We start from the raw sequence: 24,787 nt of genomic DNA on the forward strand, positions 1-24,787 counted from the left end.
AGATATAAGGTGATTATATTACCCAGGGTTCACCAGACAAATAATACCAATAGGAGATGCTAATACGCACACACACACACACACACACACACACACACACACATGCACACATATATATTGATATAATTATGGAGGCTGAGAAGTTCCACTATCTCTTGCCTATAAGCTGGAGAACTAGGAAAGCCAGTGGTATATTTCAGTTCAAGGCCAACGGCCTGAGGAAGGGGTTTGGGGTATGTGATGGTCTAGGTCCCAGCCTGAGCTGAGAACCAGGAGCATGACATCTGAGGGCAGGAGTAGATGGATGTCCCAGCTCAGGCAGAGAACAAATTCTCCCTTCCTCTGCTTTTCTGTTCTTATTCAGGCCCTTGATAGATTGGACAATGCCCACCCACATGCGGGAGGGTGATCTTCTTCACTCACTCTACCCATACTAATCCTTTCCAGAAACACTCTCACAGACATACCAGGAAATGTTTTAGCAGGTATCTGGGCGTTTCTCTGCCCAGTCATGTCAACATGTGAGATCAGCCGTCATAGTGACGCAATGGAAAAGTGTTTAGGGCAGAATTGACGTGCTGGGCGTTTAAATATAACACCTAGGAGTGTCTGAGGAAGAACACTTGGAGGGCTCCTAGAACTAAAAATAGAGCCAAAAATGAAGCTTAAAATGAAGTCCTGGTTTAGGGGGTGAGACTACCATCCTGCCGCTTTTTAGAAAGCTAAGACAAAAACAAACACATAACTATTTATTGAGCACATACTATTTGTCAGATACTGTGACTATTTGGCTCCAGCTTTACAATTTATAAAGAAAGCACTTTCACATATACCGTCTTGTTTACCTCCCACAACAGTCTTATGAGGGAGAATGATCTCCATTTTAGAAATGAGGAAACTGAGATGCAGAGAAGTTAAATAACTTGCTTATGGTCCTTGGTCCTTGAGTGGGGCTTGGGCTCTGGGAGTTATTCAGAGAAGGACAGATAGATACAGCCCTGGGAATGGAGTCCCGGTTCTCCATGCCACCGTCTCCTGTTCCTTCAGGACTTAGTGGAGACCTGCCACTTTCCTTTTATCTAGATCAGGTTCTGACTTCCAGAAGCATAAGACTGCAGCATGGGGGCGCCCAGAAAAGACGCTTCCATGCGAAGTGAACAACCTCACCAGGGGTCCCTCCATTATTCACAGTGGTGTGTCCTCGCCTCAGGAGCTGTCCCGGAAAGTCACATAAGATGCACACAAGAGAGGGCCACTAGAAGGAGGGGTGAGATGGGGGTGTGGAGTCATTTTACAGGGAAGTGGAAGGTCACAGGTCACAGGTCACAGGTCGGCACACGGCGAGATACATCAGTAAGGGGAATTCTAGGGTTGTGTCTAGACATTGGCTCCTGGAAATAAAGTGAATCATAAATAAGAATCTTTCTGGAGCTGTTCTGAGAGGCAGGAACCCCTCCTTCATGGCCTTAAAGCAGCTTGCTGGAGCATGTTTTTACCGCCGTGTCCCTGCCCCTAAGCCCGGTGTAGGTACGCAATGTTTATGAGAGTTTACCTGGTCCGCCCTCTCTTCTCTGCCAGATATGAGCTGCCAGCTCAAGCACAACCTCCTCACCTCAATCAATTCTGCAAACATTTATGGAACATCTTTTCTCTGGTGGGCACCTTGTTAGGACTTATGGGAAATGCCAAGGTGAAATGCCCAGATCAACACGGACAAGCGTCACAGGGGAACACTTGCTCGTCCCAAGCATGACCTCTGGCCCTGCTTTCCCGGTCCTTTTGGTGTAACATCCCCCACCAAGTCAGGAACTTTAGTGTGACCCCCCCCCCCGCCAAAGTCACTTTCTCTGGCACCCCTCACATTCAACCAATGTCCAAGGCTCATTGGGGTGCTGCCCCTAATTCCGTTGTCTCCAAGTATCCCAAGTGAGGGGTTTGATCATCTGTCAAGGGATGGTTTCAACAACCACGTCCGTCCATCTCGCTTTGCCCTCATCAAATTCAGCTTTCCCACCATGACCATCGGAGTGACCCCCGCAACATGTAAATCCAGGCTCATGTCCCCCTGGGTGGAAACCATTCAGTCTCCGCAGCATCTTGCTCTATCTGCATTCCACTCGCAGAACTATCAGGAGCTAAGAACAAATGTGCGTAAACCACTTCAGCCTATCTGGGAGAATGTAAGAGTGCTATTTTTGTTTTTTGATGTATTTTTATCTTTTAAAATCGAGATATAATTGGGGCACCTGGGTGGCTCAGTCGGCCGAGTGTCTGATTTCGGCCCAGGTCACGATCCCGCGCTTTGTGGGTTCGAGTCCCGTGTCGGGCTCTGTGCTGACAGCTCAGAGCCTAGAGCCTGCTTCCGATTCTGTGTCTCCCTCTCTCTCTGCCTGCCCCCCACTCTCTCTCTCTATCTCCCCAAAATAAATAAACATCAAAAAATTATTTAAAATCGAGACATAATTAACATATAACATTGTGTAAGTTTAGGATATATAACATGTTGATTGGATACGTTTATAGATGACAACATGATTATCACCCCATCCCATAACATTATTTCTTTCTTATGATTATAACATTTAAGATCTAGTGAGAGTGCTAATTTTTAAAAATGTTTATTTATTTATTTTGAGAAAGAGAGAGCACAAGCAGGGGAGGGGCAGAGAGAGGGGGAGAGAGAATCCCAAGCAGGCTTTACACCATCAGTGCAGAGCCTGACCCGGGACTCCCATCTCGTGAACCAGGAGATCATGACCCGAGCCAAAATCAAAAGCTGCAAGCTTAAGTGACTGAGCCACCCAGGCGCCCCAAGAGTGCTATTTTTAAACCTGTTTTTGTACTGAAGGTAAGTCAGTATCTTTTCTTACCTGTAATTTCACTGACCCTGAACTATTTTCCTTCTTGGATAATCTGAATTAAGGTGGAGGGTGAGCATGTGCCTAGACCTTTAAGTTGTGGGAATTAAAAAAAAAATCACCCTTACCTCTCTTATTTGTCTTTCTAGGGTGAGGACTGTACAAATGCCAAAATGTGGGTTAGAGGGAAGGAAGGTTATTCAGTGATGGAACCTTCCACGTACACTGACTTCTTAGACTGCACGATACAAGATTTCAGCTTTTCCCCTTTCTTTGTTCTTCTCCAAGTTAGTTATTTTTTAGTTTTACCTTTCTAAGAGTCAGATTTACTGGGGAATAATTTACGGAAAATAAAATTTACCCCTTTAGGAGTATATCGTTCAGTGAGTTCTGTCCATTGTATACAGTCGTGTAATTGCTGCCTGAATCAAAACGTAAAACCTTTCTACCAACTCCAAAAGCCTCCTCGTGCTCCTCCACAGTCAGTCTCCTCACCCACCCCCATTTCCTGGCAACATCTAATCTGTTTTCCAGAAAGGCACGTCAATGGACTTCTATAATATGTAGCCTTTTGTGTCTAGCTTCTCATATTCACATACTGCTTCCGGACGAATTCATAGTGTTGTATGTGTCTGTAGTTTGCTTTTTTTTTTTTTTTTTTAATTGTTGACTATTATTGTTCTATGGTCTGGATATAGTATGATTTTTTAATCTATTTACCGGCTGGTGAACATTTGGGCTGCTTCCAGTCTTTAGCTAGTATGAAGACGTTGTTACAAACATTCATGTACAGGCCTTTGTGCGGACATACGAAATCATTTCTCTTGCATAAATACCTGGGGGTGGTAGTACCAACCACAGGAAGTGCATGTTTGATTTTATAAGAAACCACTAAGCTATTTTATTTTTATTTTTAAAGGTTATTTACTTTGAGAGAGAGAGAGACAGAGACAGAGACACACAGAACAAGTGGGAGAAAGGCAGAGATCGAGAGAGAGAGAGAGAGAGAGAGAGAGAGAGAATCCCAAGCAGGCTCCATGCTGCCAGTGCAGAGCCCCACTCGGGGCTCGATCTCATGAACCATGAGGTCATGACCTGAGCTGAAATCAAGAGGCAGATGCTTAACTGACGGAGCCACCCAGGCACCCCACCACTAAACTGTTTTCAAGTGGTTTTACCATGTTCCGTTCTCACCAGCAATGTGAGAGTTGCAGTTGCTTCATATGCCTGCCAGAGTTTGATAATGCCAATCTTTAAAATTTTCGGCATGCTAGTGGGTGTGCAGTGGTATTTTATCATGTTTTCACTTAGATTTCTCTAAATTCAAATTAGCATCTTTTAATGAATTGATTGGTCATTTATATACACTCTGTGATGAGAAGTGTCTGTTTAAATATTTTGACCACTTTTTAGTTGGACTTTTATATTCTAACCAAGCTGTGAAGGTTTTTTATAAGTATTCTAGATACAAGTTCCTTATCAGATATAGAATTTTCTAATAATTTTCCAAGTCTGTGGCTTTTAAGATTTTTGTCAACATTATCTTTTTTTTTGTAACAGCTTTATTGAGATATAGTCACATAATATTATCTTTCGAAGAGCAGAAAGTTTTCATTTTGATGTCAAGTCCAATGTATCAATATTTTCTTATGGTTTGTGATGTGTGTGTCCTGTGTAAGAAACAGCACTGTCAACAATAGCCAAAGGATGGAGAGAGCCCAAATGTCCATCGATGGATGAATGGATAAAGAAAATGTGGTATACACACACACACACACACACACACACACACACACACACACACTGGAGCATTATTTGGTAATCAAAATGAATGAAATCTTGCCATTTGCAACTAACTATGTGGATGGAACTAGAGGGTATTATGCTAAGCAAAATTAGTCAGGGAAAGACAAAAATCATATGACTTCACTCATATGAGGACTTTAAGACACAGAACAGATGAACATAAGGGAAGGGAAGCAAAAATAATATAAAAGGGAAGGGAAGCAAAAATAATATAAAGACAGGGAGGGGGACAAAACATAAGAGACTCTTAAATATGGAGAACAGAGGGTTACTGGAGGGGTTGTGGGAAGGGGGATGGGCTAAATGGGTAAGGGGCATTAAGGAATCTACTCCTGAAATCATTGTTGCACTATATGCCAACTAACCTGGATGTAAATTAAAAAATAAATAAATTATTCTAAAAAAAAAAAAGGAAACCTTTGCCTGACCCAAGGTAACAAGATTTTCTCCTTTGTTTTCTCAGAAGTTTTATAGTTTTGTCTCTTATATTTGATTTAAAGTTAATGTTTGTGTGTGGTATGAAGTAAGGGTCAAGATTCGGTTTTTTGGTGTATGGGCGTCCAATTGTTTCAGCACCATTTGTTGAAAAACTATCCTTTCTTCATTGAATTACCTGGGCAGTTTTGTCTAAAATCAGTTGACTACATTTTGGTGGATCTATTTCTGGACTCTCTAGTCTGTTCCCTTGATCTGTATTTTTGTCTTTAGACCAGTATTACTCTGTCTTGATTACTATAGCTTTAGAATAAAAATTCAAATCAGATAACGTGACTCCTCCAACTTTGTTATTCTTTTTCTAGAATAATCTAGAATAATTTCTAGGCCCTTTGCATTTCCAAATACATTTTATTTCTTTATTTTTTTGTCAAAATTCATTTCTTTTAATAAAAAATAAACACTTATTCCAGTGTCAGTTGTTATACTTGAAGTGCTAATAAAAAAAAAAAAAGAATTTAGGGGCGCCTGGGTGGCGCAGTCGGTTAAGCGTCCGACTTCAGCCAGGTCACGATCTCGCGGTCCGTGAGTTCGAGCCCCGCGTCGGGCTCTGGGCTGATGGCTCGGAGCCTGGAGCCTGTTTCCGATTCTGTGTCTCCCTCTCTCTCTGCCCCTCCCCCGTTCATGCTCTGTCTCTCTCTGTCCCAAAAATAAATAAACGTTGAAAAAAAAAAATTTAAAAATAAAAAAAAAAAAAGAATTTAAAATAATCACTCCATCATCCTGTTTTGACTAAGACAATGAAGCTGTGGCTTAGGAAAAAAGTATTCAGCACCATTTGCTCATAGGCCTTTCAGAATTTATTCTTAAAGTTTCTGGAACTTTCCTGTCTGTAAAGAACAGGAATTACTGAGCTACAAGAGGCAGCCTCTCTGGGACAACCAAAGAGAAGTTAAGCAATCATCGTAAAAGGAATCCGTGTACATTTAGCACAGTAAACTTGGACAGTACAACGATCCCCTTCCCTCTAGCTCAGGAGGGATGTGCTTCTAAGCACTGAAGTATGAAGAGGCAGACTGTTACTTGCTGTCAGAATTAGTTAATAACAGTAAATCTCTGGCACGGACGATACTGGTCCTTAACATCCTGTGATTTTAGGAAATTCTGTAAATAGTTTGGATTTGATTCAGTTTATTCAGAAAATAAACCTGTTGAAGAAGGTTCACTACTCTGCCAAAGCATCGCTGGTTTAGTATCCTTATAAAATATATATAATGTGTGCAGGTAAATCATAGTCTTAAAGCATATTTAGGAGTGCCTGGTGGCTCAGTTGGTTAAGTGGGTAAGCGTCTGATTTCAGCTCAGGTCATGATCTCACAGCTCGTGAGTTCAAGTCCTGGGTCACGCTCTGCACTGACAGCTCAGAGCCTGGAGCCTGCTTCAGATTCTGTGTCTGACTCTCTCTCTCTCTCCCTCTCTCTCTCTCTGCCTCTCCCCTGCTTGTGATTTCTCTCTCTCTCTCTCAAAAAAATAAACATTAAAAGAATAAAGTATACATATTCAAACCAAAATCTATGTCAACAAAATGCCTATAATTAAAAGCACCTGATGGAACGAAATACAAAGTTATGACAAGGGAGACTTACTCTCACTAAGCTGTGTTGCTTAGAGAAGTTACAAAAGGATGTGCCCTTAAGGCCATTCGAAGACGTGTAAGGAGACAGCCTCTCCTCATTCTTTACCATAGGATTCCAACCGAGGATGGGCCAGAAATTAGCATTTTTAAATATTTCAGAAAAGTCCACAGAAGTGTTAAGACTTTTAAGAATGTCTCCCTATCTTTCTGTCTCTGTGAGCAGTAGTGCTCATCAGAACTTCCTAACAGTGCAAAGGCAAAGGCAAGTGCATACATTCGCTCAGATGTTAGAAGAATGGGAGGTGAACTGTTAGGGCCATCCTTAGCTGGAGCTTCTGTGGGTTTTTTACTATATGCTGATCACCAGTGAGTCAGGTGAACTTTTGTGAGAGAATAGTGTTTGGTGGCCAAGACGTCTTTTGGGCATTTCTTTCTAAGTGGAATACACAGCAGGTAAGGGAGTAGGGGAGGTAATACAGGGAATCTACTCTTTGCAGCTCAGAAGGAGTTGAGGAAGCCCATACAGGCAGTCAGGAAGCCCAGGGGATCCCTTAGCTGTGGATAGTGGCTAACGTGGTCATCCAGAATCGACACTGTGGTGTTTTCCTGTACAGCTCCAAAAACTCTGGATAGGGGATTTACGGGATCCAATGGTCCATAGATAAAATGAATGGGGACAGTTAGAGAAGCCAGAGCTCCCATCCAGCATCTTCTAAACGTCTTCCTCAGGTTGATGTACTGTAAAAGACTGTCGATAACTAAGCTTCCATCATTGTGGCAGATCCCTGCCCACATGTCCCATGGCTCACTCTTAGAGAGGCGGGTGTACAGCCTAAAGACTGGGATGAGACCTCAAGAGAATACAAAGAAGTTCATCAATCGTGTGAGGATGGGTGACATCATGCCTCCATCTTTGAGAAACTTTTGGAGAAGGAGAGGACGGTAAGTCTCAGGAAATATACCTTCCATTTGACAGATAGAGACTCCTTATGGTAAGGCTACCAGATCGATTCTGCCTGAACCTACAAAGCAGCTCCTGAGCAACGATATCTCCATAATCATGAGACAAAAGGTTGATCCTGTGGTTCTGGAACCCCAGGTACCACAAAAGTGCCTCCATAATGCTGGCCTGCTCAAACATGGAATAGTAATGTGGTCTCAATTTGTTACTGAAGCCAAAGCCCACGAAATCAAGGGCAATCACTTGATGAAACCTTAGGGTTTCCCAAATCCTCTACTAATCATAGCTGCAATGTTAGAAGGCCATGTAAAAGCACAACTATCTCAGGACTTCCAACCACACCAGAAGAGTCTTGGTAGAAGATGCGCAATCGCTTGTAGGCGAAAAATTTGCCTGACAACTTCCAGGAGTAAAGAGCAGGAGAAAGCCGGGGGTGGGGGTAGGGGGCGGGGGAGGGGTGGGATATGCAGACAGGCTGCGAGCAAGGGCACAGCCGATAGCCCAAACTGAACCCACCACTCCCTCATCCTCATCAGGTGAGACCGGGACTACAAGGCTCCATGTTTGGGGGAAACGGTTGCGCATGTGTTCCAAATACATTTTAGAATCAGTTTGTTGATTTTTACAACACAAGGAGAAAGGCTGTTGAGATTTTGTTTAACAATATTGACCTTCCCATCCATGAGCATGGTCTGTCTCTTCATTTAATTTTCCTTAACTTTTCTCAGCACTCAAAAATTTTCTTTTACATGTACAGCTCTTGCACATATTTGATTAACTTTATTACTATTTCATGTTTTTAAATCTATTGTAGGTGATATTACTAACATTTTCAATTTCCAGTAGTTTGTTACTGGTAATTAGTAAAACTTATTTTTTGTATTGATCTTGTATCCCGAAACCTAGCTAAACTCACATATTTGTTGTAGTAACTGTTTTTGATTCCTTACAATTTTCTATGTAGAGATTATGCTGTTTGTAACTAAAGACATTTTTATTTCTTCCTTTACGATCTATATACTTTTATTTATTTTTTTGTCTTAAGGCACAGGCCAGTACCTCCAATACAATGGTGAAAAGAAGTTGTAAAAATGGACATTCTTGCTTTCTTCCCAATCTTAGTGGGGGAGCCTTCAATCTTTCACCATTACAATGATGTTGGCTGTGGTTGTTGTTGTTGTTGTTGTTGTTGTTTTGTAGGTAAGGTTTGTCAGATTGAGGAAGTTCCCTTCTGTTCCTAGTTTGCTGAAATTTTTTTTATGATGGATGAATGTTGAATTTTATAAATGATTTTTTTACATGTATTAAGACATGATTTTACTCTTTTAGTCTGTTGAGATTGTGAATTATCGACTGACTGTGAATGTTGAACCAACCTCACCTTCCTGGAATATATCCAAGTGGGTCATTCATATATCATCCTCTTTATGTATTTCTGGATTCAATTTTCCATTATTTTGTGATTGTGCTTTTGAGAAATATTGGTCTATAGTTTTCTTTTCTGTATTATCTGTTTTTTTGTTTTGTTTTGTTTTGTTTTGTTTTTGTATCTAGAACATTCTGGCCTCCTAGAATGAGTTGTGAAATATTCCCACTTTTATTTTTGGGGGAAAATTTAATAAAGAATAGGTGTTATTTCTTAAGTGTTTGGTAAAATTCACCAGTGAAGCTTTCTGAATCTGGAATCTATTTCTTTATAACAATAGGGCTATACAGATTACCCATTTCTTTTGGGTAGGGTTTGGTGTTTGGTATTTTATTCTTTTGTAGTGGTCATCTTTACGTGAGACGTTGTCATATTATAACTGTTTTCTGATTTCCCAGTTGCTATCAGTGATATTTATTTATTCATACCATCTTTATTTACTATGCTATCTTTATTATGCCATCTTTATTTTTGTCCATTTAATGGCTGGAATCAACAGATTACAATATAATTAATCTGGTGGAGAATGAGCATGTGGTGGGGTTGGGGGGGAAACTAGGTGATAGTGGCAAACAGAAGGCATGATAGACTTTGGACTAAAAATTCTATGTGGCGAAAGATAAGGATTTGCCTGATGACTTTGCCAGGCAAATTTGTCTCTTTTAAGTATTGGTGTTAAAAATGGGAAGGGTGGGGCGCCTAGGTGGCTCAGTGGGTTAAGCGCCCAACTCTTGATTTCAGTTCAGGTCATGAGTTCAAGCCCCGCATCGGGCTCTGCACTGAGAGCATGGAGTCTGCTTGGGACTCTCTCTCTCTCCTCTCTCTGCCCCTCCTGTGCGTGCCCTCTCTTTCTCCCTTGAAATAAATAAATAAACATTTAAAAAAATAAAAGAGGGAAGGAATAAAGGGGGAGGGGGAAAGGGGAGAACTTGAAATAAAATCTCTGCAACACTGGAAAAGCCAAAGGGAAAAATGGCAGGACTTACCAGCATGATGTCCACAGAGTTATTTCTAAATAGATTTTTTTCAATGTATTTTATAAGAAATAAGACTTTCCTTTTATGTTTATTTTAGAATTGTTGGCACATACTGAAATGTAACAATTTCTTGATTGGGAATATTTTATTTTATTTTATTTTATTTTATTATTTTTTTTTCAACGTTTATTTATTTTTTTTGAGACAGAGAGAGACAGAGCATGAACGGGGGAGGGGCAGAGAGAGAGGAAGACACAGAATCGGAAACAGGCTCCAGGCTCTGAGCCATCAGCCCAGAGCCCGACGCGGGGCTCGAACTCACGGACCGCGAGATGGTGACCTGGCTGAAGTCGGACGCTTAACCGACTGCGCCACCCAGGCGCCCCAATTGGGAATATTTTAAAACAAAACAAAGGAACCTAACCTTTCCCTTCAACTTCTATCCTTTGCTTTTGTTCAAATGTTGTAAATAACATTTGAAAATATTACAGCCACATTTGTTGGGATAGGAACTTTTAGTGACTTGAATGACCTATTTAAAAAGCAACTTACCTGAGGCCCCTGGGTGACTCAGTTAGTTGAGCAGCCAACTCTTGATTTCAGCTCAGGTCATGATCCCAGGGTTGTGGGATTGAGCCCCGCTTCAGGTTCTGTGCTGGGTGTAGAGCCTGCTTGATATTCTCTCTTTCTCTTTCTCTTTCTCTCTCTGCCCCTCTCCCCTGATCGTGTTCTGTTTCTCTCTCTAAAATTAAAAAAAAAAAAAGCAACTTACCCTCCAAGCTACTTTTCCACTTAAAAATGTTTTCTTTGTTCATATTAAACTCTATACTGTTTTCCCAAGGACAATTTGTTTACAAGTACAAAATAACCTACTTAATCGACTTCGGCTTAATTTATTTACACATAAACTAGGCATTTTTTCCTACTATTGTCAACATGTTATGTGAATAAGATTAGGTATATGTTATAATACATTGGTGAAGAGAGATTTAAGCCATTATATACAGGCAAACTGGTGATATTATATTGCTTTCCATTAGGTCAGGGCACGACCATTATAATTTTAACATGCTACATTAGCAGCAAAGGCCTGTATATGTGACCAGCGTGCCTTCCAATGTGGAATGCGTATGGAGCTTGTCCCGTGGCTCAAGGAGGTGGCAATTGTGCTATTCAGAGCTTGCCTTTTGTAGCCCTGCCACATGCCTTAGGTTAAAGTTAGTCTCACCCATGACTGCCAATCTCTAGCCTGGTTCACTGGGTACTGCTGCTTCTCAGAATTCCATGAGTAAGCCAGGAGTGCTGTTTGTTATTTACTAATAGGTATTTCTTCTGACTGCTCTGCTTACCACATCATCACACCAGGCCTTGACCTTTGTGAACTTCTCTGGAAAATCAAACATACCTAGAAGCTGCCCAGGCTTATGTATAAAAACATCATCAGTTGCTCTTTGGGAGGTTGTGGAGTGGGGCTTGGGAGGTGATTTGAATGAGAAGGAAACACAACTGCTCATCAAATCCAAGTTTTTTGTTTTGTTTTGAGAAAACACGAATCCCGAGAAGTTAAGGGGCTTGATCAAGGTCCCCTCTCCTGTGAAGCCTTTCTGGACTTCCCAAGGTGGTTGTAGGGGTGCTCCCCAGCTGTTTGCAAAACCAGTCTGCATTTCTCTATTACTTTTAACCCTTTGTTAGCATCATCAGTGATGTCCCTCTCACTTAACTGAGACCCTCTTAAGAGTGGGCTGGATTATATTTGTCTACAAGGCTTAGAGCATTTAAATACTCATGAACATTTATTGGGTGGGTGAGTCTCTCACATGCTATCTACTAGGTACCATAGTTGTGAGGTCAGGCTCCAGAGATTAAGAATAAATTCTAAAACAGCCAATTTCTTCTTGGTAACAGACCAGAGTCGGAAGGCTAAGCCATAGATTAAGGTGAGCATCTGGGGAAGATGAAAAGTCAAGGGATCCAGGGCAGAAAAGTGGTAAACGCATTTGTTTCCTTACTTGTGGATGTATTCAATTCATTCATTCATTCATTCATTCATTCACTTTATACTGGGTATCTACTATGGGCCAGGAGCTTCTTTAGGCATTGGGGATAGAGTAGTGATTATAACATACAAAATCTCTGCTTATGTTTCAATGAGAGAGAGACATTAAACAAATGACAAATAAAAGCCATTATAATGTCAGGTAGTAGTAGCTGCTGAGATGAAAAATAAAGCAGGAGAAAGAAATGGTCATTGATAAGAAACGGGAGGCCTCTCTGAGCAAAGACCCGAACAAAGTGAGGGAGTGATGCCATGAGAATATGGGGCAAAGAGCGAGTGCAAAGGCCTTGAGGCAGGCTTGTGTGTTTGAGAAATGAGGCAAGAGGATTAGAACATCGTGAGGGAGAAGAAAGAGGACAAGGAAAATTATTCTGCACCAGTGAAACGATGTCCTTTCTAGCACCAGAGTCTTATGATTGGTGATCCTCTCACTATACAACCAATTCAATACAGAAAGACCCATACGGAACTATCTTCTGTATGATGAGCATCTCTTACTCCTCCCCTGGTGCTACTCAATACCAATTCCCTTTTACAAGGTCCTGCTTGCTCCACCCCATGATGGAGCCTACTCCTTGGTGTCCTGGCTGGCTTCAGCGCTCTGGGTCAGGGATTCCAGGAGGGAGAAGCTGGGCAGATGGCTTTTATCTCTAGTACTCTTATCTCTAGAGAAGCACTTCCTTGGAGGTTCTCCACCTCAGGACAGGGTTCTTGCCTCAGGTCAAAAGGCCCCTCAGGATTCATAGTTGGGCTTCAGGTTGTCAACTGATCCCCCAAATCTGTGCTTCCAGAAGATATTTCTGCAGAGACTGTCTTAGATGGAGGCTGTCCACACATGCCTGGGCCGTGTAGGAACATAGAAGAATGAAACAGGTCAGGTATGAGAATCTAGCCACACTTTGTTTGCTTATTGTACACAGAGGAATATGTTTCACTTTTATAGAGAAAGAAGTTCTCTCCCAGTTGTCTGGAAATATCTGGTCTTTTCGATCTTTTATTTCCCTGCTTCTGGTAGAGACTGGGGTCCAGAGAAATATCTCACCACCATAAGAAAAACACTGCAGGTGTGATGACAAATGGCAAGTCATGTTCAGAGTTGCGGAGGCCGGGGGATGGTGAGGACTGTGGTGAATGTGCCTTCCACGGAGGCAGCCACCACTCTGCTTCAGCTGATCTCTGCCTTGAGGGAATGGGATCCAGTGTTGACAGAGTTTCATGTTGGTTAAGAGAAAGCAGAATTCTGGATCGCTTTGGGGTGAAATCTCTAGAATTTTAATTTGATTCATGTGGTTTTAGAGAGAATCTTGGCACACCAACCGTGACACTCCGAGGGATCAAATATGGCCCACAGGCAGGTGGTTTGTGAACTCCAGTCTATAGATTTTACCAGAATTTCTGAGAGATCTGTGATTTTAGATTAACAACTACTATCCTAGAATATGACTTCCCTCAACTTCTGTGACTAGAAAGACCAAGGGCATGTCCATCTCGCATGCTCCTGGGGCCCAGAAGTCTAGGGGAAAGCCATCTGCCCAGCTTCTCCCTCCTGGAATCACTGACCCAGAGCGCTGAAGCCAGCCAGGACACCAAGGAGTAGGCTCCATCATGGGGTGGAGCAAGCAGGACCTTGTAAAAGGGAATTGGTATTGAGTAGCACCAGGGGAGAAGTAAGAGATGCTCATCATACAGAAGATAGTTCTGTCCTGTATCTTTTCAATTCTCTATTCCACTCCCTCCCATGGAGTCTTTCCTACCCAACTCCCTACACCCCACGAGAGTGTCTTTGATGACAAGTTACAGGACCCAAGTCAAACTAAGGAGGAAAAATTAACGTGTTGGCTCCTGTATCTGAGCCCAAGGGTGGTGTGGCCTCAGGCGAACTGGATTCAAGCGCTCAGAGACCTCTTCCTCCCACTCTAGCCTGAGCTCTGCATTCTCTGTTGCTTCCCTTCTTTGAAGGGCTCCTTCTAGGTGGTAGAAAATTTGGCTCACATGGTCATCACTGCTCATCATCTCAGAGGCGGGGGCCGGAGGGGGGATCACTCCTCTTGCAGCACATACATCAAATCCTAAAAAAATAATCTGCTTGGACTGTGATACTGGAGAAACCTCTGTGTCCGGGGAACTGAGACATTTCTGTTAACTAACCTGGGTCACGTGCTGTCCAGAGAGGTGGGTTCCAGAATCACAGGGGTTTGTGAAGGTGGAGTGTATGTGATGGTGGTGGTGGTGGTAATGGTGACAGTGGTGGCAGTGAGATGGCAACGTTTGAAAGGAAGGGATGGTGGCCAATTAAAAGTACCTTCTGCTCCTAGGCACGCCAGACACAAAAGCCAATGATGGATCATCCTATCGCTCCCCTACCCCTAAAACAAAAATTAAGACACTGTGTCTGCAAATAGGCAAAACAACAACAACAACAACAACAACAACAACAACAACTTAGTGTGGAGCACTTGTCAACTCCAGTATTAGAACATCTGCATCACAAATCAAGAGCATCCAGTTTGACTTTGGCACAGAGAGATTTTCAGGCCTTGGCAATTCCTCAATGCAGACCACAGAAGAAACTTCTCCCTTCCCCCGTCAAGTAGAATGACAGTTCAGCATCGCAGCCATGCACCTGCCCCGCTGAACAGAACAGATATGAGATACAGCGTTAGAGAGATACAGGTATATAGATATGAGATATGATGATCTCATTTAGTTCTCCCCACTGCTCTCTAAGGTAAGTTCCAATATTATCTCTGTAAGAGGATAAATAATTTGCCAGAGATCACTCATGTAGCAAGTGGTGGCAGAGTGAGGATTCATGCCTGGGAAGTTTAACCTTAAAGCCACACTGCTAACGGACCACCCATCCATCCACTGACTCATTCAACACGTGCGGGGAATGCCGGCTACATGCGGGGGACTATCGGAGGTGCTGAGATGTAGCTGTGAAGAATGCAAACACGAGTACATGGCCTCATGGAACTTACATTCATTCTAGTGAAGGAGAAATATGGGAAACCAGACCAATAAATAAAATATAACTAGGTTAGATAGTGATCAGTGTTAAGGAGAAAACCAGAGCAGGGAAGAGAGAGAACTCCGTGTGGAGGTGGGTTGAATCTGAATACGGTGGTCAGGCAAGGTCTCACTGAGCCGGTGGCACTGAATAAAGGTCCGTGGAAGTAAGGGAACAAACCACACAGATATCTGAAGGAGGAGCCTGGTGGGTCAAGGAGAAGGTGCTGAGGAAGGAGTAAGGGCAGTACGTGTTGGAAAAGGCAAGGAGTCCAATGTGCCTTGAGCGGAATGATCAAGGGACAGAGCAGGAGGGGATGAGATCAGGGCGATAAATAGAACCGAGAAGCTACTGGGATTTTGTCTTTCACTCTTGTGTGATGCAGCCATGTGGACTGGAGCAGATCCTTAAACAGGGTCACTGTCGTTGCTCTGTCAGGAAGAGTCTGTCGGAGGGACAAAGGTACCAGGTAGAGGCTGCAGCAGTAGGCCAGGCAGAGACTGGGAAGCCTGGCTTGGACTGGTGTGTGGTGAAAATGTGGCAAGGGCTTTACTTCTGGGTTTGTTGTGAAATCAGAGTCAAAGGATTGGCCAACACGTGGGATGTGGGGCGTGTGACAGAGAGCAGGCAAGGATGATTTTAAGGCTTTTAGCCAGAGCAACGGAAGATTAGAAATGACATTTCTCAGAGATGGGGAGAAATGAAGGAGGAACTGCTTTTGTTTTTGTCTCAAACAGGGTTGTTTTAAGAAATTATCGGGGGGCGCCTGGGTGGCTCAGTCGGTTGAGCGTCCGACCTCAGCTCAGGTCACGATCGCACGGTTCGTGAGTTCGAGCCCCGCGTCAGGCTCCGGGCTGATGGCTCAGAGCCTGGAGCCTGCTTCCGATTCTTTGTCTCCCTCTCTTTCTGCCCCTCCCCCATTCATGCTCTGTCTCTCTCTGTCTCAAAAATAAATAAACATTAAAAAAAAAAATTATCGGGTCTCGGTTTGGGACGTGCTACACTGGGGGTACCCATTAGACATCTGAAAGGCAGTGCTGAGTGACCCGCCTGGGAGTTCAGGAGAGAGGTCCGTCAGGACTAGAGTCATAAGCTCTACGGATTACACTCTACCCTCTTAGAGTCACTGAAGACACTCACATGCAACTTTGGAAAACAATGACTGTATCCAAAATACTGGAACAGTATTAAAGAAAGTCAAGTTTAAAAATTTACCCATATCCTGCCACCCGAAAAAAAGCTGCTTTCATTTCTCTACATTTCCTTCTGTTTTTGCCCACAGGCATATACATAATGTTATAATGTTGTAACCATAGCATAGATACAATTTCACATTCTACTTTTTTCTCATTTAACACGATCCCATAAATATTTTCCTAAGAGGCCCTCCCATATGTGTTTCTTGGGGATTAAAAAAGCCAACAAAATGCTGGGATCTCTGGGAAACAGTTCAGAAACAAAAGTCGAAAATCTTTCTTTGCTACAAAATTTGGTGCCCCTGCAGTTGGCATTGTGCTTACTGTAATTTTCGTGAACAATGACTGTCTGTGGAGGTGACTTTGAGCTGGGAACTGAATGATGAGAGCTGGCCACACACCCATTCTGGCGAAGGGCATCCCAGGAAGAGGGAACAGCATGTGCTAGGAGGCAACAGGAAAGTACATGCATGTAGGTTGCATGAAGGTTGCTGGCAGATTCATTTCAACTGGCAATTAAATAGAAATTTATCTTTGTAAAAACCTTAAAATCTTTTAAACTGCAGAACAGGAGGTACATCCTTGGTCTGGGATTCTCCACAGAGGAATAAGAAGCCAAATGGAATAACCTAGAACATAGTGAACCCTAGTAGATATAGTGGTTCTTAAAGGTTCTCTGGGTCTCAGACTACACACAAACTCTACATGAATCTGATTTGTTCATTCATCCCAGTCCGTGAGCCAGGACTGGGGTCCAGTTCCTTCATTTTATAGAAAAGGCCGAGGGCCCAAAGATGGTAAATGATTTGGCCAAATTATTCAGCCACTTTATAGAGTTTTAACTAGGGTTGAATTATCTCTGCCCTGTACTTGTTAGACTCTAAAAAACAAAACACGATTCCATCCACACCACTCTATTGTTGACAAAGTCATTTGTTAGCTTGGAAATGCCTCCCTCCCCCCGCCCCCCCCCCCCCCCCGCCCCTACTTCCTGGCTCACCTGCCTATCATTTGCATAGTTACTTACTCAAAAGCAGGAAAATTATTGAGAGGATCATTCCTGCCTGACTCCTGCCTGTCCGGGAAGGCAGGAAGCTGGTTTACGTTTCCTCCTAGGGCCAGCAGGGGGGACACCAGGCAAGGTTTGTGAGCCGGCCTCCCCCACGCCTCCTCCCCCTTCCTCGCCCAACTTCCCCTTAGCCCCTGCTTTAACTGAAAGTGGCCATTGACCTTTCAAGCTTTTGAGCAGTGATGCAATAGAATAGTATTTCAAAGAAAAATGGTTATCGAAATTTGGGATCCGGTTTTCCCGTGAGCGCTAATGGTTTTTTAAAAGTAGGTCACACTTTGGAGGCGGGCATGCAGGCGAGGAGCTGAGTTCCAACGGAGTCCAGGTGGCCTCCAATCGGGTGGGAGGAGGTGAGGGTCTCCGGGCAGGGGAGTGACTAGATCTTTCCGAATTTCCAGTCCCTGGGCGCTAGCCCTGCGGGAGAAATCGCCAAGACGGGAGCTCTCGGGACTGCAAGGCACCGAGGCCGGCGGTCCAGCACGACCCGGGAGCGTAGGTAAGGGCGCCCCTTCAGCAGTCAGAGCAGGTGAGCGGGGTCTGCCAGCGGAAGGAGACAGTGGGGCCGTGTAGACTACGAAGAGAGGGAGGAGGGGAAGGGGGAGGAGGGGAGGAGGAGCCCGGCTGGGCTGCTGCCGGAGACTTGAGAGCAGGAGCGCCTGGGGGAGGAGACAGAGCCGCTAGCGCCGCTTAAGGAGGCACCGCTCTCAGCTCGCTGGCCGCCTTCTAGGACCTGGACGAGGGCACAGCCTTCGGTCCGCTCCCTCCGGCTCTCGGCGGGGAGCGCGGGGGCCTGGATCGGGGCCTCTCCCACCCCCACTAATGTGCTGTAGAGCGAGAGGGGCCGTTTTCGGGGACCCCCAGCCTCTCCCGCATCCCTTTCACAAAATGTGCAGTTGGGAGGGTCACGTCGAGAAGGCGCGGAGCGGGTGGGAAAGACAGAGCCCCGCGGCTGGGCGAGGATATCGCTTGGTCCTCAGACCCCCGCGCACAGCTGACACGGTGGGGGTCAGGCTCCGGCCGCCGAAGCGGGGACGGCGGTGGCGGTGGGGCTTGTGCGCGCCTCGGAGCACTCGGAGCTGTGCGGTCAGAGGCGGGCGGACTCCTAGGCAGCCGCGCCGCCCAGCACCGCAACGAGCGCTATGCGCCCGCCTCCCCTGAAGCCTGCGCATTAGCGCCGGAGCCTCTTTAAAGCAGGAGCGGGGGCCGCGGTCACGTGAGACGGATTCCTGGAAAGTTCCTGGAAAGCGGCCTCCGCAGCGGCCGGGAGGGGCGCACTGAGAGCGCGGACAGGGGAGGGAGGCGGGGAGCTAGGGAGGCGCGCGGGGCTGGGAAGTCGCGCGCACACCCGACTCCGGGGACAGACGTTTAACTCTTGCCATGTCTGGCCGCCGCCACCGCGGCTCACGGGCCTTGGGCTTCCCTTGAAGCATGAACCTCCTCGCCCGCCGCAACCGGCGCTGCGCGGGCCGCGGACAGTGCGCCCCCGGGCCCGGTGCGCACAGCCTCAGGATCCCCTGCGCCCGCAGCCCGGGCGCCGGAGGAGCTCGGCCGGGGGTTGGCGGCAGGTACTGGTCCCGGGAGCCCGAAGGCTCCTCCCCATGGAGGGTCGCCGGGGAGGGCACGGGGCGCGGCTGCGAGCGCCGGGCGGCCTTGGCTTCCGCAGTTCAGAGCGGCCAGGGAGAGAGTCCGAGCTTCGGCTCTGCCCCGCGGCCGGGCGCTACTGCCTGCTTTCTTCGGCTCCTTCTAGGCGTCGGGAAGTCTCCGGAGTTTACTCCCCCACCCCAAACAGCCATCCAAATTAATAATCCTCCTAATAACCTGATCTGCCGCTCCTCCCCACCCGCCTGCCTCCCGCCCTAGTTCCTTCCTCCTCCCTCTCTTCTTCCCACCTCCTTGGTCGCAGCCGGAGGGAAAGCCAGCAGCTGCCCAGGGTGGGGGATTTCAGAGCCCGGGGGTTCTAGGCGAAGATCCCCCGGGCTTTTGTTTGCCCTCTGCGCAGAGAACTCTGGCTAGTGCGGAGCGCATCCCCAGGCATCTCGTTCCCAAATTAAAAGTCAACTGGGGAAACTCGGGCAGAAACCCCTCCTCTCCCTGGCCCCTCCCGACTCCCCCGCCCCATGTCCGCTGGGGAGGCTGCCTGGTGTGGACGCTGCGGCCGAGGCCGAGGTAAGGGCTCGGCGTTCGTTGTCTTGCACGTCCAGCGGCGCTCGCAGCCGCCCGTTCTGCCCCGGCCCGGGTCCCGGCTCCGGGCTCCGAGCCCCCGCGAGGGCTGCGCGCTTGGGCCGATTCCTCGACAGCGCCCGCGGCGGCTGCAGCAGCCGCCGCCGCCCGGCCACTAGAGGGGCAGCCACGGAGCCCGGGGAGCCCCCCAACTCTGCCCCAAGCGGGCGCTGGGGAGCGGGCAGAGAGGAGCCAGGCAGCCTCCGGGCGGGGGTGCGGCAGCTCGCGCACCTTGGCGCCCGGGGCTGGCGGCTCAGGGTGCTTCGTCCCGGGGCCCCCGGGCTGTGCGGGGTGTGAGATAGAGGGGTGCCAATTTGGGGATATCTCCTGTTCTTTCCTTTGCGATTTTTCTGCTTGTCCTGGACTAGGGCCTATTTACCACCATACCCGCAGGTGACTCGTCTTTGCTAGTCTGCGATTTCAGCTAGTAGCCCTGGGCGGGAAGACACCCTGTTCCCCACCCTCATCCTGTCCCTCCCCCCTCCCCCTCTGCAACTCCGGCGTCTTGGATCGCTGCTCTCTCTTTTATCCTCCTTTCTCTACAGCTGGGCCGGGGCAGTCACTGGATGCTTGGGGTTAAATCGTGCGGGAGGATAGACGCGGAGGAGTCCCCGGGATTTTCCACGTCTGTCTTCCCACCCACAATCCCGGACGCAGGGGTCCAATTTGGCCCGACCCAAGCCCATACTTTCTTTTTTGCAGGCAAACTGTGGGTGACCGCGCCTGCGGGGGACTTTGCCACCCGTCCACTGGGACCTGGGGAGGAAAAGCCAGAAGCCTCCCATCCCCTCCCCCTCCACCAATTCGGATACCCCGCAGAGACTTGCTTTGGGGTTCTCACTGATTTCCAAGAAGGACGCGTGCCCCTCTCTGATCCCAGCGCGGGCGGCCACCTGTCTTTGCCGCGGTGACCCCTCTCCCATGACCCTGCGGTGCCTCGAGTCCTCCGGGAATGGCGCGGAAGGGACGCAGAGCCAGTGGGGGACCGCGGGGTCCGCGGAAGAGCCGTCCCCGGAGGCGGCGCGTCTGGCGAAGGCCCTACGGGAGCTCGGTCAAACAGGTAGGGAGCCGACCAGCCGCGACGCGCGCGAGAAGGGTCGCTTCCCCAAAGACGCGGTTGGGGGCTTTGCTGACGCGGAGCGCGGCTAGGAAGCGGGGCCGCGGTGCGGAGCGAAGAATGGGATTGAACTGCAACCCCTCGCCTCCTGTCCCCGCCTCAGGGCGGGGGCCCGCGGAGAGGATGTCCGCACGGCCCTGGATCCTTGGGAATGCGAAAGAAAATTGGTTCTCGGGGGACCCAGAGGCCTAGGAGTGGGCAGAACGCGAGAAGGGCTGCTTGGAAATAGCCTCTCAGGGAGCTGGAGCCTTCAGCTGTTTGCCGCAGCTGCTCAGGGGTCGGTACACGGGCTTGAACCCTAGCGGGAGAAAGAGCCAGGCGCCTCCCTTTCCGCGGGGAACGAGGGCGGCCAGTGGGCGCTGCGCTGCCCGCAGTTTCAGCCGCATCCGGCTTCTGAGCCGAGCCGCCGCTGCAGCCCGGGACCTTGGCGGCCAAGTTCCAAGGACTGATTGCCGCGCAGGCGGCTGCAGCAGGGCGGGGAGGAAGGCAGCCAGCGAAGCCCCTTGCAGAGCGCGGCCTTGAGGGGCTGCGCGCCCAGGGTTATTGCTTGGTTCAAGCGCAGTCCTGCGCTTTGCGTGGCCCGCCGTCGTCTCTCGGCGTCTGAAAGAAGGGATGATTGGAAAAAAAAAAAAAAAAATCTGGCAAACCACGCAAGCTTTCAAAATCTGAATCCCAAAAGCTTACGTTTGGGGCAAAATTGAAGTTTTGGTAGCACTAGAGAGAGGGAAAAGTCATTTGCGGTTCGGTCTTTGAGTGTGGACCACCGACTTTCCCTCAGCGGGGCGGACCGGCAGATTGCAGGTATCCGAGCAATTTGGGGGGTGGGGGATGGGGGGTGGGGTGGAAGAGCGCATTGTTCAGACTTCTTATGCAGAATGGCTCGAAGTGATTTTTGAAAACGAGATGGGCCCCGGGATGGTGCAGGCAGATGAAATGGAGAATGCTGGGGAGACGGAAGGTTATGAAGGGATTTGGATTAGGGCAAAGTCCAAAGGAGGTGCGGATTGTAAACTTGAATTACTTCTTATCAGTTGGGGTTTCCCTCATTTCTCAGTGGCTGATACGGTAGTTGTAACCAAAGCAACAAACAGAAGCTGTTGTAGTAGAACCGCGCTTCAAAAACAAGGAAATAGCAGTACTTTCCAAGGTCTCTGAACAGAGTTTCTGCCATGAACGGATTTGGGGAGGGAGGGAGAGGGTGGTCGCGAGTCTTCCAAGAAGTTTTGGGATTACAAAACTGCTGGGATTACAGGAGTTGGGGTTTCCACCTTTGTAAGGGCACGCCTTTTATTTCTAGCTTCCGAGTTATTTCTAATTTACTTTGATTTCACTTGAACGGTGCTAGAAGCATCATGCTTTCTCAGCCAGTGTGTCCTATGGCAAAAATCTGTGTCCTTCGGAGAAAATCTCAAGAGAGTTTAAAGGGCTACCGAACGTTACTTTTTAAAGAAGAAAACTGGCTCACAGTTTGTGTTCATAAAACGGACCCACATTTTCATTAGATGTCTACCTAAAATATTTATGGTAGTCTGTGGTAAACTGTCACACACTTCTCTTTAGAGCTAGAAAAATTGTTGCCAAGTATTTGCCCTATTTAAGAAATTCTGTATAATAACTATTTTACCCTCTCTTCTTTTTCTTCTTGAACGGAAACCCCAGGTTGGTACTGGGGAAGTATGACTGTTAATGAAGCCAAAGAGAAATTAAAAGAGGCACCAGAAGGAACTTTCTTGATTAGAGATAGCTCGCACTCAGACTACCTACTAACAATATCTGTTAAAACATCAGCTGGACCAACTAATCTGCGAATCGAATACCAAGATGGGAAATTCAGGTTGGACTCTATCATATGTGTCAAATCCAAGCTTAAACAGTTTGACAGTGTGGTTCATCTGATCGACTACTACGTTCAGATGTGCAAGGATAAGCGGACAGGCCCAGAAGCGCCCCGGAACGGCACCGTTCACCTTTATCTGACCAAACCGCTCTACACATCAGCCCCGCCTCTGCAGCATCTCTGTAGACTCACCATTAACAAATGCACCGGCACCATCTGGGGACTGCCTTTACCAACAAGACTAAAAGATTACTTGGAAGAATATAAATTCCAGGTATAAGTGTTTCTCTTTTTCTAAACATGCCTCCTATAGAGTATCTCCGAATGCAGCTATGTATAAAAAAAAAAAAAAAAAAAAAAAAAAAAAAAAAAAAAGAACCAAAACTTGAGTCACTACTCTGGATAACTACTCGGAATTCTAAAAACAGCTGAAGTCCATCTAACTTAAACGTGTGACGAGGTAGCTAGGTAAAGTTTCCCCAAATGTTTTCACCTGAGTAATGCTTCCTTTCCTAAGGCTGACCGAGACCAGCTGATCCTTTTAAGTTAAAAATAAAATGTCCTGAGTAGAGGCTGAAGGAACATTTTATCAGAATGCCTTGCCTTCCCAGGGTTCCTGTTTGTTAGGTAGAAGGCCCAGACTCTGGAGGTAGAGCGAGAACTCCGTGCAGGAGCACTGAAGAAGTCGAAGGAAAAAACTGACGCAGGCTTAGCTTTAATTTTACGTGCCTGGTGATCAGAGTCTACTTTAGGACGTTTTCTGTTTTTGCGTTCTTGATGTACCTAGGAGTTTTGTTAAACAGATCCTGCTTGTGAGTATTTATCCTCCTTTTTATGCAATTAACCAAATCAACCAAAAAAGTGACCATGAAATCCTGTATTTGACTCTTTACTACATATATGAACTCTCTCATGTGAATGAGTACTGTAGTAATCCATTTTAAGGGAGCCTTATTTCAGAAATATTTCAAACTGGTGCAAACGGAAAAGACTTTGTCTTTTCCTTTAAGGCTAAAGAATGTCGTGCTATACAGGTGCAACTCAATCCCTGTTAATAAAACCATGTAGATACAGACATTTTATCCTTTGAAGTAGCTGTATCCCAACCTGTTGCCATTGACTTTTGGGAAACGGCTTTAGAAATTTCCAAGTTGTCCTTGAATTGTCTGACCACGGACATCAGCACTTGGTCTCCCTTCTACCATGTAGAATACTTTGACTTAATTTTCTTCCAGAGATAGGGGGATACTTGCCTGTTTTTCAAAGTGTTTATTTACTGCTGTTACTATTTGATTAGAATGTATTAAATAAAAATACTTGACTTTTACAAGTTGCACTTGTTACTTTGAATTGTAGGGAACATACACGTTCCTGGTACTAGCCAGTTGTCGTAAAAACGTCTGTCATGTGACATCAACCAACCACTCAGCAAGAGGTAGCACGTGACTTACCCTTCCCTAAAGTTATGGGCCGCATTTGCCCTTTGCATTTGGCAGGCGTGGCTTAGAAAGTACAAGTGCCTTCGAGCGGCCTGGTTTTTTACCGATTGAATAAGGGTAACACTAACGCCCTGTGTGTTTTCCCCAAAAATGGTTTAGAAATTACAAAAACTGTGACGTATCCTGGTCTTTTATGGGTTGATAGGCATAACACACAATAAAAATTCAAAGTTTTATGGCTATTTACTTTTTGCCACCACCTCGTGACCGTTGCAGATGTAGAGCCCAGACAGTATTCATTTGGCCGTCTCTAAAAAGAAAAAAAAAAAAATGCCCTGCTTGGTTACATTCTTTGGCGTGTCACTGGCAAAGTGAGTGTTGTATGTCTTGTGTGCCCCAAGTGAATTATAAAACTCAGTTATAAATTATAGTAAAACCTGCATATCCCTCGTCATGAAAATATTCGTATTTTCATGAAGCTCTTGAAAAACGGTTTTGGGCCTAGAAGGAAAACAGAACCATGCACAACCAAACGGCAAAGATGGCTAGGTGTGCCTTACGAAGAATTTATTTGTAGCCTAAAATTTAGAGAAGAGCTCTACTTTTAGGGGCTGGTCTAGATGTGGACTTTTTCATTAGGATGTTTAGATTCTGTGCCTTATTTCCCACCCCCCCCCCCACACACACACACACTAAACGGTTAGTGTAGGGTATTTGACTTTTCTGGCAAAACTTCCACATGAT

General features: G+C 46.4%; 1 protein-coding gene, 1 long non-coding RNA gene and 1 pseudogene across 5 annotated transcripts; 1 reads left to right on the forward strand and 2 right to left on the reverse strand.

Annotated features, from left to right (window-relative positions):
• Window positions 1–7,150: 7,150 nt before the first annotated feature.
• LOC123590399 lies at window positions 7,151–8,238 on the reverse strand (annotated as a pseudogene).
• A 6,311-nt stretch (window positions 8,239–14,549) lies between these two features.
• Window positions 14,550–17,550, reverse strand: LOC123590508. Its single transcript, XR_006708806.1, has 3 exons — window positions 17,389–17,550; window positions 16,686–16,805; window positions 14,550–14,786 (listed from the first exon to the last, which is right to left on the reverse strand). It is a non-coding gene; the product is annotated as an uncharacterized LOC123590508 (long non-coding RNA).
• A 359-nt stretch (window positions 17,551–17,909) lies between these two features.
• SOCS2 (suppressor of cytokine signaling 2) lies at window positions 17,910–23,931 on the forward strand. Of its 4 annotated transcripts, none has more exons than XM_045463743.1 (3): window positions 17,910–17,926; window positions 20,353–20,710; window positions 22,427–23,931. In XM_045463743.1, exons 2-3 carry the CDS (start codon window positions 20,572–20,574, stop codon window positions 22,882–22,884), a joined length of 597 nt encoding a protein of 198 aa, XP_045319699.1. In that variant the 5' UTR covers window positions 17,910–17,926; window positions 20,353–20,571; the 3' UTR covers window positions 22,885–23,931. The 4 variants fall into 4 exon arrangements, with proteins under 4 accessions (XP_045319699.1, XP_045319696.1, XP_045319697.1 ...); XM_045463740.1 differs by lacking the exon at window positions 17,910–17,926 and adding an exon at window positions 18,720–18,995; XM_045463741.1 differs by lacking the exon at window positions 17,910–17,926 and adding an exon at window positions 19,094–19,596.
• Window positions 23,932–24,787: the final 856 nt, after the last annotated feature.

Source organism: Leopardus geoffroyi, chromosome B4 (genome assembly GCF_018350155.1).
Source record: "Leopardus geoffroyi isolate Oge1 chromosome B4, O.geoffroyi_Oge1_pat1.0, whole genome shotgun sequence".
Lineage (NCBI taxonomy): Eukaryota > Metazoa > Chordata > Mammalia > Carnivora > Felidae > Leopardus > Leopardus geoffroyi.